Source organism: Zootoca vivipara, chromosome 13 (genome assembly GCF_963506605.1).
Source record: "Zootoca vivipara chromosome 13, rZooViv1.1, whole genome shotgun sequence".
In the NCBI taxonomy this organism is placed as follows: Eukaryota; Metazoa; Chordata; class Lepidosauria; order Squamata; family Lacertidae; genus Zootoca; species Zootoca vivipara.
In genome coordinates this window covers 41,535,549-41,550,558 of record NC_083288.1, presented here as the reverse complement: position 1 = coordinate 41,550,558, position 15,010 = coordinate 41,535,549, and the positions used below count along the sequence as shown (strand labels likewise).

General features: G+C 43.7%; 2 protein-coding genes across 2 annotated transcripts; one reads left to right on the top strand and one right to left on the bottom strand.

Annotated features, from left to right (window-relative positions):
* Nucleotides 1-2,736: 2,736 nt before the first annotated feature.
* LOC118095647 (olfactory receptor 11H6-like) lies at nucleotides 2,737-3,687 on the bottom strand. Its single transcript, XM_035136893.2, has one exon. It carries the CDS (start codon nucleotides 3,685-3,687, stop codon nucleotides 2,737-2,739), a length of 951 nt encoding a protein of 316 aa, XP_034992784.2.
* A 7,548-nt stretch (nucleotides 3,688-11,235) lies between these two features.
* LOC118095649 (olfactory receptor 11G2-like) lies at nucleotides 11,236-12,198 on the top strand. Its single transcript, XM_035136895.2, has one exon. It carries the CDS (start codon nucleotides 11,236-11,238, stop codon nucleotides 12,196-12,198), a length of 963 nt encoding a protein of 320 aa, XP_034992786.1.
* Nucleotides 12,199-15,010: the final 2,812 nt, after the last annotated feature.

The following is a 15,010-nucleotide window of genomic DNA, read 5'->3' as shown; positions in this document are numbered from 1 at the left end:
GCCCCTTCCCGCTGAGCGGCCGAGAGCGGGAAGGAAGCGGCAGCGGCATGGAGACTGCCTTCACCGCCCATGCCAATTAGCTACCTCCGCAAGGTAAAAAAGGGGAAGCCCCTTTTCTTTCTTCCCCCTTCCCCGAAGCTGCTGGCGTGTGTGCGTGCGTGTGTCAGGCCCCGTTTCTTCGGCTTCAAGAGGTTGGATAGGAATCTGTCGTTGATGCTTTAGCTGAGATTCTTGCATTGCAGGGGGTTTGACTAGATTACCCTTGGGGTTCCTTCCAGCTTTACAACTGTATGATTTTATGCTCATTTAAATACCAGGGAAGCCACACATGTGATGTATCAACAGCAATCAAATGTGGGAGTTACAAAAGCATGGATGATGGTCTCCAAATCTTAGTACTGTACTGCAACTTGTATTGTTTAATGGTGGTTTTACGCAGACTTTTGTACTGGTGCTGCTTTCATATTGATTGTATTTAGTTGTTAATTGCATCTGTGTTTTATTGTTTCTAATTTGCAAACTGCCCAGGGAACATGGTTAATTAGGAGGTATATAAATGCCACAGATATCTGAATAAATAAAGCAATGAAAATATGGAGTTGATAACTGCACTTGTGCCTTTGGCTATTATCTGGCAGCAAGCCATGGCCCTAGAGAATGCTAGCCTGTAAAAAAATATTCACAAATTGGAGCAAATAATATCCATGCATCTTTATTAATTTATGATAATAAAGAGTGGACACATAGTCCTACAGATACAATCGGCCCTTTGAGGGTGACCAAACTGTTGATGCGGCCCCCGATGAATTTGAGTTTGACACCCCTGATATAGAGAGATGCGATCCTTGAGCTATTGCCATCCTGAGCCATTTAAGGCTTTATAGGTCAAACAGCACTTTTCCCCAAAGTATCTTAATTGAAAGTTTTCAACATAAAATACAGTACAATAAAAAACCAATCTAATCTAAAAAAAGAAAGAAAGAAGAGTAAAAATAAGAGAATAAAAAGCAAGAAATAAAAAGTTGTCAAGGGTTATAGGCCATTTTTTAATCTTTCTAAGTGGGATCATCTTTAAGGATGGTCCTGGTTGCGGACAGGCCCCCAAGCCAGTTCCTCTCCCCCCCCCCTGGCATGGGCGGAGCAATGCCATCATGCCAGGGTGACATCACGATCACCCTGGCTTCTTGGCCAATCACTTTTGTGTGGGGTGATATAAAAGTGGCAGCATGACGTGTGTCAGGCACCAGCTTCACGCTGCCAAACACACACACACACACCCTTTATTTTAGATGTCCTCTGCCCTTGCTTTGGACTTTGGTTGGTTGCCTGTCTTGGGACGGGGGCCAGGTAGGAATTTTCCATTTGGCAGATTGGCACTGGCCACTTGGTTTTCGCCTACCTCTTAGCAATCGTCACAACTTTGTAAGAATTGGCGGTTAGGCATTGGCTCATTGATTTGTGGGGGAGGGGAGGTCAGCCATCGCCTGCCCCTCCATTGTTTAAGGGTGTTCCGTTAAAGGAATCTGGGGCCTGGATCCTGTCCGAAGTCCGCTTGAGGGGCTAGGGCCATGCCAGGCCTCTGGGAACACCAAGGAGAGCTACAGGCGGGTTCCCCCCGAAGCAGCTTCCTCTTTTGGTGGTTTACCCTTACTGACTTCCTGCAAAGGGGGCAGGAGTCCGATATAGTCCTTTGCCAATGCCTAAGTCAATACCGCTCACATTTCTGTAATCAGTAAAGTTGTGGCCTAAAATTTTGCCCAATAACCTTAAACCAAAATTCTGTGTCAGTGTGAATTGTATTCCAACGAGGGGCTGGTTTGGGGGCCTTGCCTTGCACATCAATCTCTAACTTTTGTCTTCTGGGTTTCCAGGGGTTTTCCTGTTGTTATTCTGTCTCTCACAGCTACAATAAACCTACCATTAGAATTATGGACTGGTCATTTTTTCGTCAGAGGGCAAACGGGCAAATTTAGCAGGGGATCAAATACCCCCCCTCACTGTACTTCTACATGCCCCAAATATGCAGATTCATCTCTTTTGTTTGTTGAGGTGTGTGTGTGATTTGGATACAGAATAATTAGAATGGCCCGTCCCATTCCCTCAGAGTTTCTGCCTAGTTAACATTTGTGTCTGAAATTCAGGTGCTGACAGCGGATGTCCTTGTAGTTCCACTCATCTACCAGGTAATCATCAGATTCTGCCCTACCACTGTCCCCACTTTGAGTCCTGGTCTCTTCCTGCGGGAAAATGAGGTGATAAAATCATCAGGTGGCAGGATGGATTATACCACTTCAGTATGAAGGTAGGGGATACCATTTATGAATGCTCCCCAATGTAAAACAAACAAAGCAATGCAAGTGATAAGCCTCCCAATGCATTGTGGTTCTAGGCTTGCCCTCTCTCTCTGTTACGCAAGTTTTGCACCAGCAGGAAGAAGAAGAAGAAGAGGAGGAGTTTGGATTTGATATCCCGCTTTATCACTACCCGAAGGAGTCTCAAAGCGGCTAACATTCTCCTTTCCCTTCCTCCCCCACAACAAACACTCTGTGAGGTGAGTGGGGCTGAGAGACTTCAGAGAAGTGTGACTAGCCCAAGGTCACCCAGCAGCTGCATGTGGAGGAGCGGAGACGCGAACCTGGTTCCCCAGATTAGGAGTCTACCGCTCTTAACCAGCTCTTAACCTGCTCTTAATCAATTCTGTTTTTGCTTTGCAACATTTTCATGCTATCCATGTTTTCAAATACACCTCCATTTCTCCAATCTCTTCAACAACCTCCCCGCAGTCTCTTTCATCTGATCATTCCTCAGAGAATAGATCAGAGGATTGAGGAAAGGTGTGATGGCAGTGTAGAAGAGCGTTGCTGCCTTTGTCACATCTGAGTGGATTTCTCCACCTGGAGCAGCTAAGTATACCCCTGCCACAGAACCATAGAAAATAGTCACCACTGCTAGATGGAACGATACGGTGGAGAAAGCCTTCCTACGACTGCCTTGGTTAGAGGTTTTCATCAGTGTGAGAACCACAGTGCCATAGGACAGCAGAATACAAAATAAGTTGCCTAAAACCATAACATTCACAAAAACCTGGTGGATGAGAGGAGCATTTCCAAATGGGGGGCAGGCAAGAGACAGGAGTGGCCCAGGATCACACAACAAATGGTTCATGGTGTTGGGTCCACAGAAGGACATCTTGGAGATCACAGTTACTGGGACAATGTTCCACAGGAAGCCAAGGACCCAACAAGCCGCCATCAGAGCACAGCAGGCATCCTGGGACATAATTTGTGGGTAACGCAGTGGGTGGCATATGGCCAAGTACCTATCCAATGCCATGGCTGAGAGGAATAAACATTCTGTTGCACCAAGAGAGAAAAAGATGTAGAACTGGAAGAAGCAAGCCGGGAAAGAGATCTTCCCGTGAAGGGACACCAGATCAAAGAGCATGCGAGGTACAGTGGCACTCATGTAGCACATCTCCAGCCAGGAGAAGGTGCTTAGAAGGAGATACATGGGAAGTCGTGACAAGTGTGAGTCTAGAACCACCAGTGTGATAATGGTCAGGTTCTCGGCCAAAGTGACCACGTAAAGACCAGTCAAAAAAAGGAGGAGCAGCAAACGCTTCACCTGTCCACCTCCAAATCCCAGCAAAATGAATTCCGTGACTTCAGTCTCATTGGCCAGTTCCATCTGCAATCAAATAATAATAACAATAATAATTTATTTATACCCCAGCCACTCTAGGCAGCTCCCAAAAGAATATTAAAAACACAATAAAACATCAAACATTCAAAGCTTCCCTAAACAGGGCTGCCTTCAGATATCTTCCAAAGTTGCATAGTTCTTTATCTCCTTAACATCTGGTGGGAGGGCATTCCACAGGGTGGGCACCACTGCCAAGAAGGCCATCTGCCTGGTTCCCTGTAACTTGGCTTCTTGCAGTGAGGGAACCACCAGAAGGCCCTCGGAGCTGGACTTCAGTGCCCAGGCTAAACGATGGGAGTGGAGATGCTCCTTCAAGTATACTGGACCGAGGCTGGTGAGGGCTTTGAATTGTGCTTGGAAACATTCTGGGAGTCAATGAAGGTCTTTCAGGACCAGGGTTATATGGTCTCGGCGGCCACTCTCAGTCACCAGTCTAGCTGCGTGGCAAACAGTCCTTGGAAGAGGCATGCCAAGGAAATTGGGTATAGCCATGCTTTCCCCTTGACTTGTTAATTGTTTTTGTGCAGCAACATTTTAAAAATACATATTAATGAGCCTATGCCAGTTGCAAAAAGGGATCAAACAAATCTGCTAGTTTTGATATCTCTCAGTTTCTCTGTTTTCCAGGCAGTTCTCCACATTCCTACATCAGTTTGCATTTTTTTAAAACGTCACCATGAAAATTCAGCAGCATTTTAGTGTAGGTGTTTCCTAATATACAGACTCCCTATACAATTATGCCTGCCGTAAATATTTTCCATTATGCAATGCCTTTTTATGTTACTTTTATGGATATGTACACTTCTCTTCAATGCATTCTTACACACATTATTTGATTGGAGAACTGCATCACAAAATTTTGAAAAGTGCAAATTTCAAGTGTTTGAGTTCACATATTGTTGTAGAGAATGCAGGCTGCGTAGGTTTGCATTAAGTTCCAAACTGGATCAAATTTCTCCCCCACTCCTGCTGCATTCTTGATTAGTTGTAGTTTCCAGATCACCTTCAAAGATAGTCCCACGTAGAGCACATTGCAGTAGTCCAAGTGGGAGATAATTACCTCTTCCCCCATTTGACTTACCATATTTGGCACCTCAGTAGCATTCCATATGTTGATCCACCACCCTGAAGTCATCTCATATATGTTGTGTTACAATCCAAGAGGAGTATGTTGTTCCACGTGTTTTACAGTGGGACTTGGCAAGAAGAATGAATGGGCTGTGCACAGATCAAAGACTGGATGTGTCATATATATGTGTGTGTGTGTGTGTGTGTGTGTGTGTGTGTGTGTGTGTGTGTGTTGGCTCATAAGGATGAGCCCCTCAAGAACAATGTCATTAGTATCTACCAAAACAACAGCTCTTTGGAGACTAATTGTCTCCCTCTGAAGCACTGGGGAAGCTTCCTCCGGCAACTGGTGTTTTCTTGGGTTCTGAAAAGGGATTCATTAGAGCAACCAAATGGATATAGTGTGTTATGGTGTCTCAAGCTGATAGAGGCACTTTATTGACTTTCTTTTAGTTCTTTCTTCTCTTACTGCAAGGTGGCTAAACTGTGGGCCTCCAGCTGTTCCTGGACTCCCATCATCCCAGGTCTTTGGCCATGCTGGCTGGGGTTGATGGGAGCTGGAGTCTAGCAACATCAGGAATATGTTACCCCCGTCCTACTGCATCAGGAATCTTTTGTTATTTTTTTTATTTAAAAAAATAGCATGATCATCATAATGTGTGTTTGGGAAAACACTTTGTGCTTTAGTGTGGATATTGGGGAGAAGTGAACTTTATATAGAACCAGCAAATCATAAGAGATGGTCTATTATTTATGTAAGCCAGAATTGTTTTGTGGAGGTGGGGATTGAGATAAATAAGGCAATGGTTTTGAAAAGGAAGGGCAATTTGATGGAGTGAGAGCTAATATTCTTCTACTCTTCCCTCCTCCCTTTGGAAAGGACTACATGTAAGGATGGACAAATTTGTCATGTTTGGTTTGTCATTTTTCCAATCTTAAATTCAGTTAACATTTCCAAAGCTTTTTGTGGTTTTCCTTTTTAAAGAAAAAGGGAAACAAAGAAACCCTATTAAAAGTAATCATCGGTATTTTAGGAGTATTTCTCCTAATACACCCTAATTGGGGAGGGGGGTCCCCCAAAATAGCCACATGATTCCTGAACATGCCCAGTCCCTACACGATGTTGAGAGGAAAGAAAAAGAAAAAAAGAAAACTGTTAACTGGGGGAGGGGGAAATGGAGAGCTGGATATGGAAGATGTGGGTGTTTCCAATTACAGATAGGTAGCCGTGTTGGTCTGCTGTAGTCGAAACAATATTTTTTTTAAAAAAAAAAATTCCTTCCAGTAGCACCTTAGAGACTAACTAAGTTTGTCATTGGTATCTGAAGAAGTGTGCATGCACACAAAAGCTCATACCAATGACAAACTTAGTTGGTCTCTAAGGTGCTACTGGAAGGAATTTTTTATTTCCAATGTTATTCCTAGTCAGAGAGAAAAATGCTTTGAAATTGATGAACATGACAATGGACTCACCCACACTTTCACTTGTCCCGTGTCTAGAAAGCTCAGGGCCATGAGGTTTTCTGCTTGTCCTCTGCTTTCTAGGTATGGATCTGAGCATTTTTCCTTTTGCCTCACTGATTTCCCCCCCAGGGAAACCAGCTCCTTCCCACTGAATCAGAGTGTATGTCAATCTGTGGAATACCTAACTGACGTTTGCTCTGATTCAGTGGGGGGAAAGCAGGTTTTCCCAAGGGAAAGAAGTGGGACAACCAGAAGTTGCCCACCCATTCACTGATTGTCAGCTGGCACCCACCCCTTGATTTGCACCCCTGCCAGCCAATCCCCCCTCACTCACTCTGGGATACTTGGACTGATAAGGAAGAGCTTTGAAGGCTTCCACCATCATCTACATGTCACATTTTTGTGACCTCCCCCCCAAAAAACATTACCTCTCTTTCCAGTCTTGGCTGCTGCTGCTGCTGCTTATACAACCAACATGGGTGGAAAGATATGGTTGTTCTGCCTGTGGACCAAAGCTTGGATGCTGATGTTATATATTCAACAGCCCTTGGGGACATGCGTCTCAGGAATATTACCATTATCTACCAAAACAAACATGCCGTCTTAATTTGCTGTGGTGAAACACATGAAATTTCCACAGGTAGTTAATTGTCTGTTGTTTTGAGCTGAAAATGCCAAATTGTTCAGGGTGTTAGAAAAAGTATTGTGAGGAGCTCCCAAGGGGGTCTCTCATAAAAACAAAGGGATGTGTATTAAGAGAGAAAAGGTGACTTAGTGTAAATAAGAGTAAAGTGAGGCATAACTTCACATACACACTAATTAGGTTTGGATTGGATTGGCAGGAACTGACCAGGAAAGAGATTTTGGTCTTGTAATAGGCAGATTCATGAAACTGCAGTATGTGGCAGTTGTGAAAAGGGAATTTCATGTTAGGGATCATTAGGAAAGTAAAACTGTCATGGCCTTATTATTAGCATACAATTTTGAGTTTTCTGAAATAAAGTAACATCCCAATTGATACAAATGTAAAGATAAGATGATACAGTGCTGCCTCGACTTACAGATTTAATCCGTTCCGAAGGCACCTTTGTAAGTCGAAAAATTCGTAAGTCAAAAAGAGCCATTGGAAACGTGATTTCCCATAGGAATGCATTGGAAACGGAAAAATTCGTAAGTCGAAGCAACCCCATCTAAAAATTCGTAAGTCGGAAAAAACCCTATCTAAAACCGCCGCGGTTTCCGTTCGGATGTTGAGAAATTCGTAAGCGTGCAGCCATTTGCCCCATTCGTAAGTCGGAAAAATTGGCTGTCGAGTCGTACAACTGTAAGTCGAGGTAAGTCGAGGTACCACTGTACTGCCATTCCAGGCAATCAAAAGCTTTATTAATGTCCAAAGAAAGTAAGGTGAAATGACGGTGATGTAAAGATAACATCAAGCAATCTTTGAATAGGGTCGAAAATATGTCTGCAGGGGATAAACCCCGTTTAGTCAGAATGGATGAGTCTCTAACAACCAAATTTTGCTGCAATGCCAGAAAAGAGGAAAACATTTTTTTGATCTTGATTCAACAATGTAATAGGGCAGAGGTTTTCAACGTTTCTGAGTCCACAGCTCCCTTGACCAACAACATTCTTTCTGTGGCATTCCTGTGGGCCTCAGGATCCCAGTTATGCCACTTCTTGCCTGCAGAACTGTCAGCCTCTCACCCTTTTTTAAACACCCTCCCTTGTGAAGTGTTCCCTCAGCCTCCTCTCCCCTCTCCTTGAGAGTCCTCCGGGCAGCCGCTGCTCTCTGGGCTGCCCCCTTTCCCAAAGAGAGGTGCTTCCTCATACTGACCCAAAAATTGGAGGGGGTAGGGAAAGTGGCAGAAAGTGTGTCCGTCCATCCCCCTATTTCCCCCCAGGCCTTCACACCTGATATTCAGAGGCATTCTGCTGCCAGCAGTGGAGGTGCCCCAGAGACCTCATGGCTAGTAACCATAGGTAGCCTTATCCTCCATTAATATTTCTAACCCTCTTTTAAAGACTTCCATGTTGGCAACCGTCAATGTAGTGGCTGCAAGCTCTATAGATTAACTAGATGCCATGTGAATCTTCCTACATTCAGCTTCTTTGGATGGCCACAAATGCTATGAAAAGGGGAGAAAACCTTCACAGCAACTACTTTCTCTGCACCATGCATAATCTTATAATACTTTATCATGTCCCACCTTACCACTTTTTCCAAACTCAAAATCCCTACATTTTGTGACCCTTCCTCCTAGGGGTCTCTCTCCAGTTCCTTCCATCATTTCAGTTGCCCTTTTCTAAAGCTTTCCTAACTCTACAATATTCTCTTTTTGTGTGTGTGGTGGCTCTACACCCTATCTAAATGTGGCCCAGCCATAAATTGGAATCACGGCACTATGATATTAGGCACTTAAAAAGACCTCCGATGCATCAGGCACCAACAACCTGGTCTCACAGTGGCCACCAGGAAGCTCACAAGCAAGACCTGAAACAGCACTCTTCCCAACTGCATTTCCTAGCACCTGATAGTCAAAGGCATACCACCTCTGACAGTGGAGAAAGAGTGTAGCCATTGTGGCTAGCAGCCATTAATAGCCCTATCCTCAATTAATGTGTCTAGTCCTGTTTTAAAGGTGCCCAAGTTGTGTGTGGGATAAATCCAGCCTCGTATAACCAATATGCTTAGCTCTAATTAATGCAGGAAAGGCTTAAGACCATAGAGTAGGGTGTCCTGCCAGGCTTAGCTAGGTCACACACCCTCACCTTAAGAGGAAGGTTTACTCTTTCTTCTCCCATCTTTCCATCACATAACCAACCATAAGGATGTCTGGACTGGTTGCTCCAAGCCCAGACGACATGGCTTTAGCAAGCAATCTTTGTGTTTCTATACAAATAATTTAGAAACCTTTACCACTTTTTGTAACCTAAGTCAAACTGCTTGTCTTTTCTTGCTGCTGTATGGAAAAGCACATGAATCTGAGCTTTGAAGAGCTTGTAAGGAAACCATTTTTAACTTACCAAATGTGTGTTCTTTTTCTATGTTAAGGGAAGTGGGAAACTGGAAGAAAATTGGAAGGGGCTGTTTTAAAGGTCTAGCAGCCTCTTTGCTATGTGATTTGTAATTTTAAATCTCTGCTGGGGCTCTCTCACCAAAAAGTACTTGCCCCAAATCTGGATCCTAGGCACTGTCCCCTGGACAATTTAGTGCTTTCAACTCAAAATAATGGACAATTACCTGTGGAACTTTCCTGTGTTTCACCACAGCAAATGCAAATGGCCTGCCCCCAAAGAGCGTTTGTTTTGGTGAATAATGAGAACGATCCTTAGAGACACATCTCCAAGGGCTCTTGAAAATATAACAGTAGAATTCAAGCATTAGTCCACAGACAGGCCAACCATCTCTTTCCACAGAGTACACCCAGTTCACAGCTAAAAGACACAGGAAACAACCATATATTTCTTTCACACACAACACCCTCTCCAAACTTGGACACAGCCATGGTAGTGAGCCTTCTGCTGGATGGATCAACTGCTTGCATGCTGAGATACAGAAACTGAAACCTTTACCAAGACAAAGGAGACTGGGGTGAGAGACAGAGAGGGATTAATTTGAATGGGCTCCCTTCTCCAGAAATAAGATTACGGGCAAAGAAATGTTGATTCGCCATTATAAAGCATCACCTGATAGAGAGAGGATCGTCACTTACTTACTTACTTACTTACTTATCTCTTTGTAGCTTTTCTCCCCAACTTGTAATCCCAGAGAAGTTTACAGATTAATGACAACAACAATAGAAGGAGCACCTGCCTTAGAGAGAGAAACAAGGTGGTGCTGTGGTCTAAATGACTAAGCCACTTGGACTTGCCGATCGGAAGGTCGGCGGTTCGAATCCCCATGACGGGGTGAGCTCCCGTTGCTCCGTCCCAGCTCTTGCCAACCTAGCAGTACAAAATAGGTACCGTTGTGGTGGGAAGGTAAACGGCATTTCTGTGCAATCTGGCTTCTGTCACAGTATTCTGTTCCACCAGAAGCAGTTTAGTCGTGCTGGCCACATGACCCGGAAAGCTGTCTGTGGACAAACGTCGGCTCCCTCGGCCTGAAATGAGCACCGCAACCCCATAGTCGCCTTTGACTGGACTTAACCATCCAGGGGTCCTTTACCTTTACCTTTACAGGGCTGTCATAAGAATTACTCAGAGATGGTATCCAACAAAATTTGGAGGTCTAAAACGTATCTACCCCCATTTAGAAAGACCTGCCATATTCCGTATTCTCAAATATTACTCAGATAACAATGAGGATAGGGGAACTTTTTTTCCAGTTTCCTGCTACATACATTTTAGCAGTCATAGATAGCTTCAGAATACTTGGGAAAGGCCATGGCTCAATTGTAGAGCAGCTGCTTTGAATCAGAAGGTCACAAATTCAATCTCCTGGGAGAGAGAGAGACCCCTCTTTGAAGGTCTTGAGAGCCTCTGCCAATAAGTGTGGGCAATACTGAGGAAGATGGACCAATGGTCTGACTTGTTGTACGGCAGCTTCCTATATTCCTAATACTTCAAGACCAGCATCATTAATCAAATCCTGATGATTGCATAATAACATATTTTGGACATAAACAGTATAATCTGGCTGCAATTTATCTATTTGTTTTTTCAGTTTTCTCTCTATGCTGTTATGTACACAAAAGGTCTTCTGAGCAAGCAGTCTATCAGTTTTTTCAATAAGCAAATGAATACATAAATCAATAAAGATAAAATGCATGGAACCTAATCACTAGTTATATGTCATATCTGATACCTAATTAGAAGAAACAGGTACCTCTCGATAATAATCATATGTAAGTTAAAATGAAGCTGGAAGGAGGTTGGCTGTACTTCTGCGCTCATTAAAGACCATGACTATTCATCCTTTGCTTTCGATGGAAAGAGAGGGGGGGCAGGCAATACTTCTTAATGGTTTGCAACAGTGTTTCTCTTCTCTTGTTCAAGATGGAGCTGGCCAATGGCAGCACAGTTGTGGAATTCATTTTGCTGGGCTTTCAAACTGGGCAGCAGAAGCGGCACTTGCTCCTTGCCATTTTTGCTGTGCTCTACATCCTCACTTTGGCTGAGAACATCACCATAATCACACTGGTCCATGCAGATCTCCAGTTGGCCCGGCTACCCATGTACATCCTTTTGAGCAATTTCTCCTGGCTAGAGATATGCTACGTCTCCACCACTGTGCCCCGTATGCAATTTGACCTGGCATTCCCATGTGGCGTCATCTCCTTCCATGAGTGCTTCCTTCAATACTACATCTTCTTCTCTCTTGGCCAGACAGAGTGCTTCTTCCTGTCAGCCATGGCTTTGGATCGGTACTTGGCTATCTGCCACCCACTGCGCTACCCACAAATGATGTCCCGAGACTCCTGCTATGCCCTGGTGGCCACTTGCTGGGTTTTGGGCTTTCTGTGGCACATTGTTCCAGTTACTTTGATCTCCAAGTTGTCCTTCTGTGGCCCCAACATCATAGACCACTTTATGTGTGATGCTGGGACAATTATCCTATTGGCTTGCCCCCCAATCAGAAACATACCCATTATCTACCAGTTTTCCATGGATGCTGTGGGTATTCTAGGCAACCTGTTCTTTGTTGTGCTATCGTATGGTGCTGTGATTCTCACGCTGATGAAGTCTTCTAGACAAGGCAGTCGGATGAAAGCCTTCTCCACCATATCCTTCCACCTAGTGGTGGTCACCCTTTTCTATGGCACAGTGGCTGGGATGTATGTAGCTCCAAGTGGAGAAAGCCAATCACAGGCCACCAAAGTAGTAACGCTCTTCTATACAGCAATCACACCATTTCTGAATCCTTTGATCTATTGTCTGAGGAATGATCAGGTGAAGGAGGCAGTGGGCAGGTTGCAGAGGAGGAAGATGGGACTGGTGAAGAGAAAGTTGACTTGGTAAAAAAAAAAAAACCACGTTAGCCATTTTAAGACCTTGATCCATTGCTCATCATTGACCTGTATCATGATTTTACTGTGACATTTTATAAGATTATGAATTTCTGTACATGAGATTTACTGTAGAAGACGTTAGATAAATATTTTTATAAATAAATAAAATAATACCAAAATATGTTTACTAGGTGAAATACTCCCTAAAATGCTCTTGAATATTAATCAGGATTTAGATAGATAGATAGATGATAGATAGATAGATAGATAGATAGATAGATAGATAGATAGAGATGACGCTTTGTACGCATTGACACTGTTGCTTCCACTGGGACTAATTCTGCATCATTAGCTTCTTTTGTAAAGTCCCCTGTAGAACGACGGCACCGTAACCAAATAAAACAATATAGTTGTTTTCTGTGTGGTTAAACTAAACTTGAAGAGCCTTGTCTATAATTAATCATAATCATAATATTTTTACCCCACTCATCTGACTGGGTTGCCCCGGTCACTCTAGGCAGCTTCCAACATATATAAAAACATAATATAACATTACACATTAAAAAGCGTTCCAGCAGTTTAATTGCTCAAAGGTGTCCATGTTATGCAAAACAGAATCCAGGTAAACAAGAAATACCTGTAGGAATTTCCTGTGTTTCAAACCCCTAAAGAGATGCTCTTTCAGTGGATAATGACAATGTTCTTAAGGGGCATATTCCCCAGGGCCACCAAATACTTATCAGAGGCATTCTAGCTTTTATCTGCACTTCCTTACCACCCAAACAATCCCATGGCCTGTTATTGCAGAAGGACAAGGTATGTGATGTCCCCACAGCTGGCTAGATCAAGAGTTTGAAAGCTACTGAGGTACTTAAATGGGATTGCTACCAAGCCAAAGGAAGATGGGTTGGAAGAAGAAGAACATAGAGGGATGGGTTTGAATGGGTGACACTTGCAATGCTCAGATTTTGGTTTTTCAAGGCAATGTAAACAAGCTATTATAAAGTTCTGCATGGGGAGGGAGAAATAATAGTTAGGGGAATTACTACTACTACTACTACTACTACTACTACTACTACTACTGTGATGCAGCAGCTAAAAAAGCCAATGCAATTCTGGGCTGCATCAATAGGAGTATAGCATCTAGATCTAGGGAAGTAATAGTACCACTGTATTCTGCTCTGGTCAGACCTCACCTGGAGTACTGTGTCCAGTTCTGGGCACCACAGTTCAAGAAGGATACTGACAAGCTGGAACGTGTCCAGAAGAGGGCAACCAAAATGGTCAAGGGCCTGGAAACGATGCCTTATGAGGAACGGCTTAGGGAGCTGGGTATGTTTAGCCTGGAGAAGAGAAGGCTAAGGGGTGATATGATAGCCATGTTCAAATATATAAAAGGATGTCATGTAGAGGAGGGAGAAAGATTGTTTTCTGCTGCTCCAGAGAAGCGGACACGGAGCAATGGATTCAAACTTCAAGAAAGAAGATTCCACCTAAACATTAGGAAGAACTTTCTGACAGTAAGAGCTGTTCGGCAGTGGAATTTGCTACCAAGGAGTGTGGTGGAGTCTCCTTCTTTGGAGGTCTTTAAGCAGAGGCTTGACAGCCACATGTCAAGAATGCTTTGATTGTGTTTCCTGCTTGGCAGGGGGTTGGACTGGATGGCCCTCGTGGTCTCTTCCAACTCTATGATTCTATGATTCTACTACTACTACTACTACTACTACTACTACTATTAATACCCCACCCATCTGGCTGGGTTTCCCCAGCTACTCAGGGCAGCTTACAGCACATAAAAAAAAATGTATAACATTAGACATTAAAAATTTCCCAATGCAGGGCTGCCTTCAGATGTCTTCTAAAACTCAGATAGTTGATTATTTCCTTGACATCTGATGGGAGGGCGTTCCACAGGGCGGGTGCCACTACCAAGAAAGCCCTCGGAGCATAGAATCAAGATTTCCCAGCTGCACTCCTGATACTAATTTAAACCTGTTTTCCCCAACTCAGACCCTGGAAAATTCTTTCAAAAAATGCTCAGCAGCAGAGGTGGTTTTAGGATAGCGTGACTGCTGGGAAATCACACTGGGTGCCACACTGCAGGGGTGCCAAAACAATGTTGTAGAATGGAGCATGAGAGGCAGGAGGCACCACATTTTAGTGGCACACAAGCACTGCTTAAATTTGATAGCCCCAAGTCCACCACTGGCAGCAGCCACCTTGACAATAAAATGCCATCTTTATTACGTTTTTATTAAGCAGCAGTAGCAGCACCTTAGTCTTGCATAAAGCTACAATGTATTGTTTAGTTTCCTTATGAACAACAGTTGGAAAGACCCTCATTTCAAGGAAGTCATTTAGTGGTCCTGCTTAACCCTCATCTCAAGAGAAAGCTGGGTAGACAATCACTCTGGGTAAGGCATTTTCATATCCTAATCACCCATTTTCCTGCACAAAATCTAAAGTTATTGGATATTGTTAGCATGTAGAATCATAGAATCATGACAGATGGCCATCCAACCTTTGCTTAAAAACCTCCAAGGAAGGAGAGTCCACCACCTCCCGAGGGAGACCGTTCCACTGTCAAGCAGAAAGTTTTTCCTGATTTTTAATTGGAATCTCCTTTCTTGTAACTTGAAGCCTTTATTGTAACTTCAGTCCTACCCCCCAGAGCAGGAGGAAAAAAAGCTTGCTCCATCTTCCATGTGACAGCCCTTGAGATATTTGAAGATGGCTATCATCTCTCCTCTATTCCAGGTTAAACATACCCAGTTCCTTCAACCATTCCTCATAAGGCTTGGTTTCCAGACCTTTGATCATCT

What these genes read in the sequence shown, in the direction of transcription:
- LOC118095647 (XM_035136893.2), bottom strand. Translation starts at nt 3,687, where the DNA reads ATGGAACTGGCCAATGAGACTGAAGTCACGGAATTCATTTTGCTGGGA.
- LOC118095649 (XM_035136895.2), top strand. Translation starts at nt 11,236, where the DNA reads ATGGAGCTGGCCAATGGCAGCACAGTTGTGGAATTCATTTTGCTGGGC.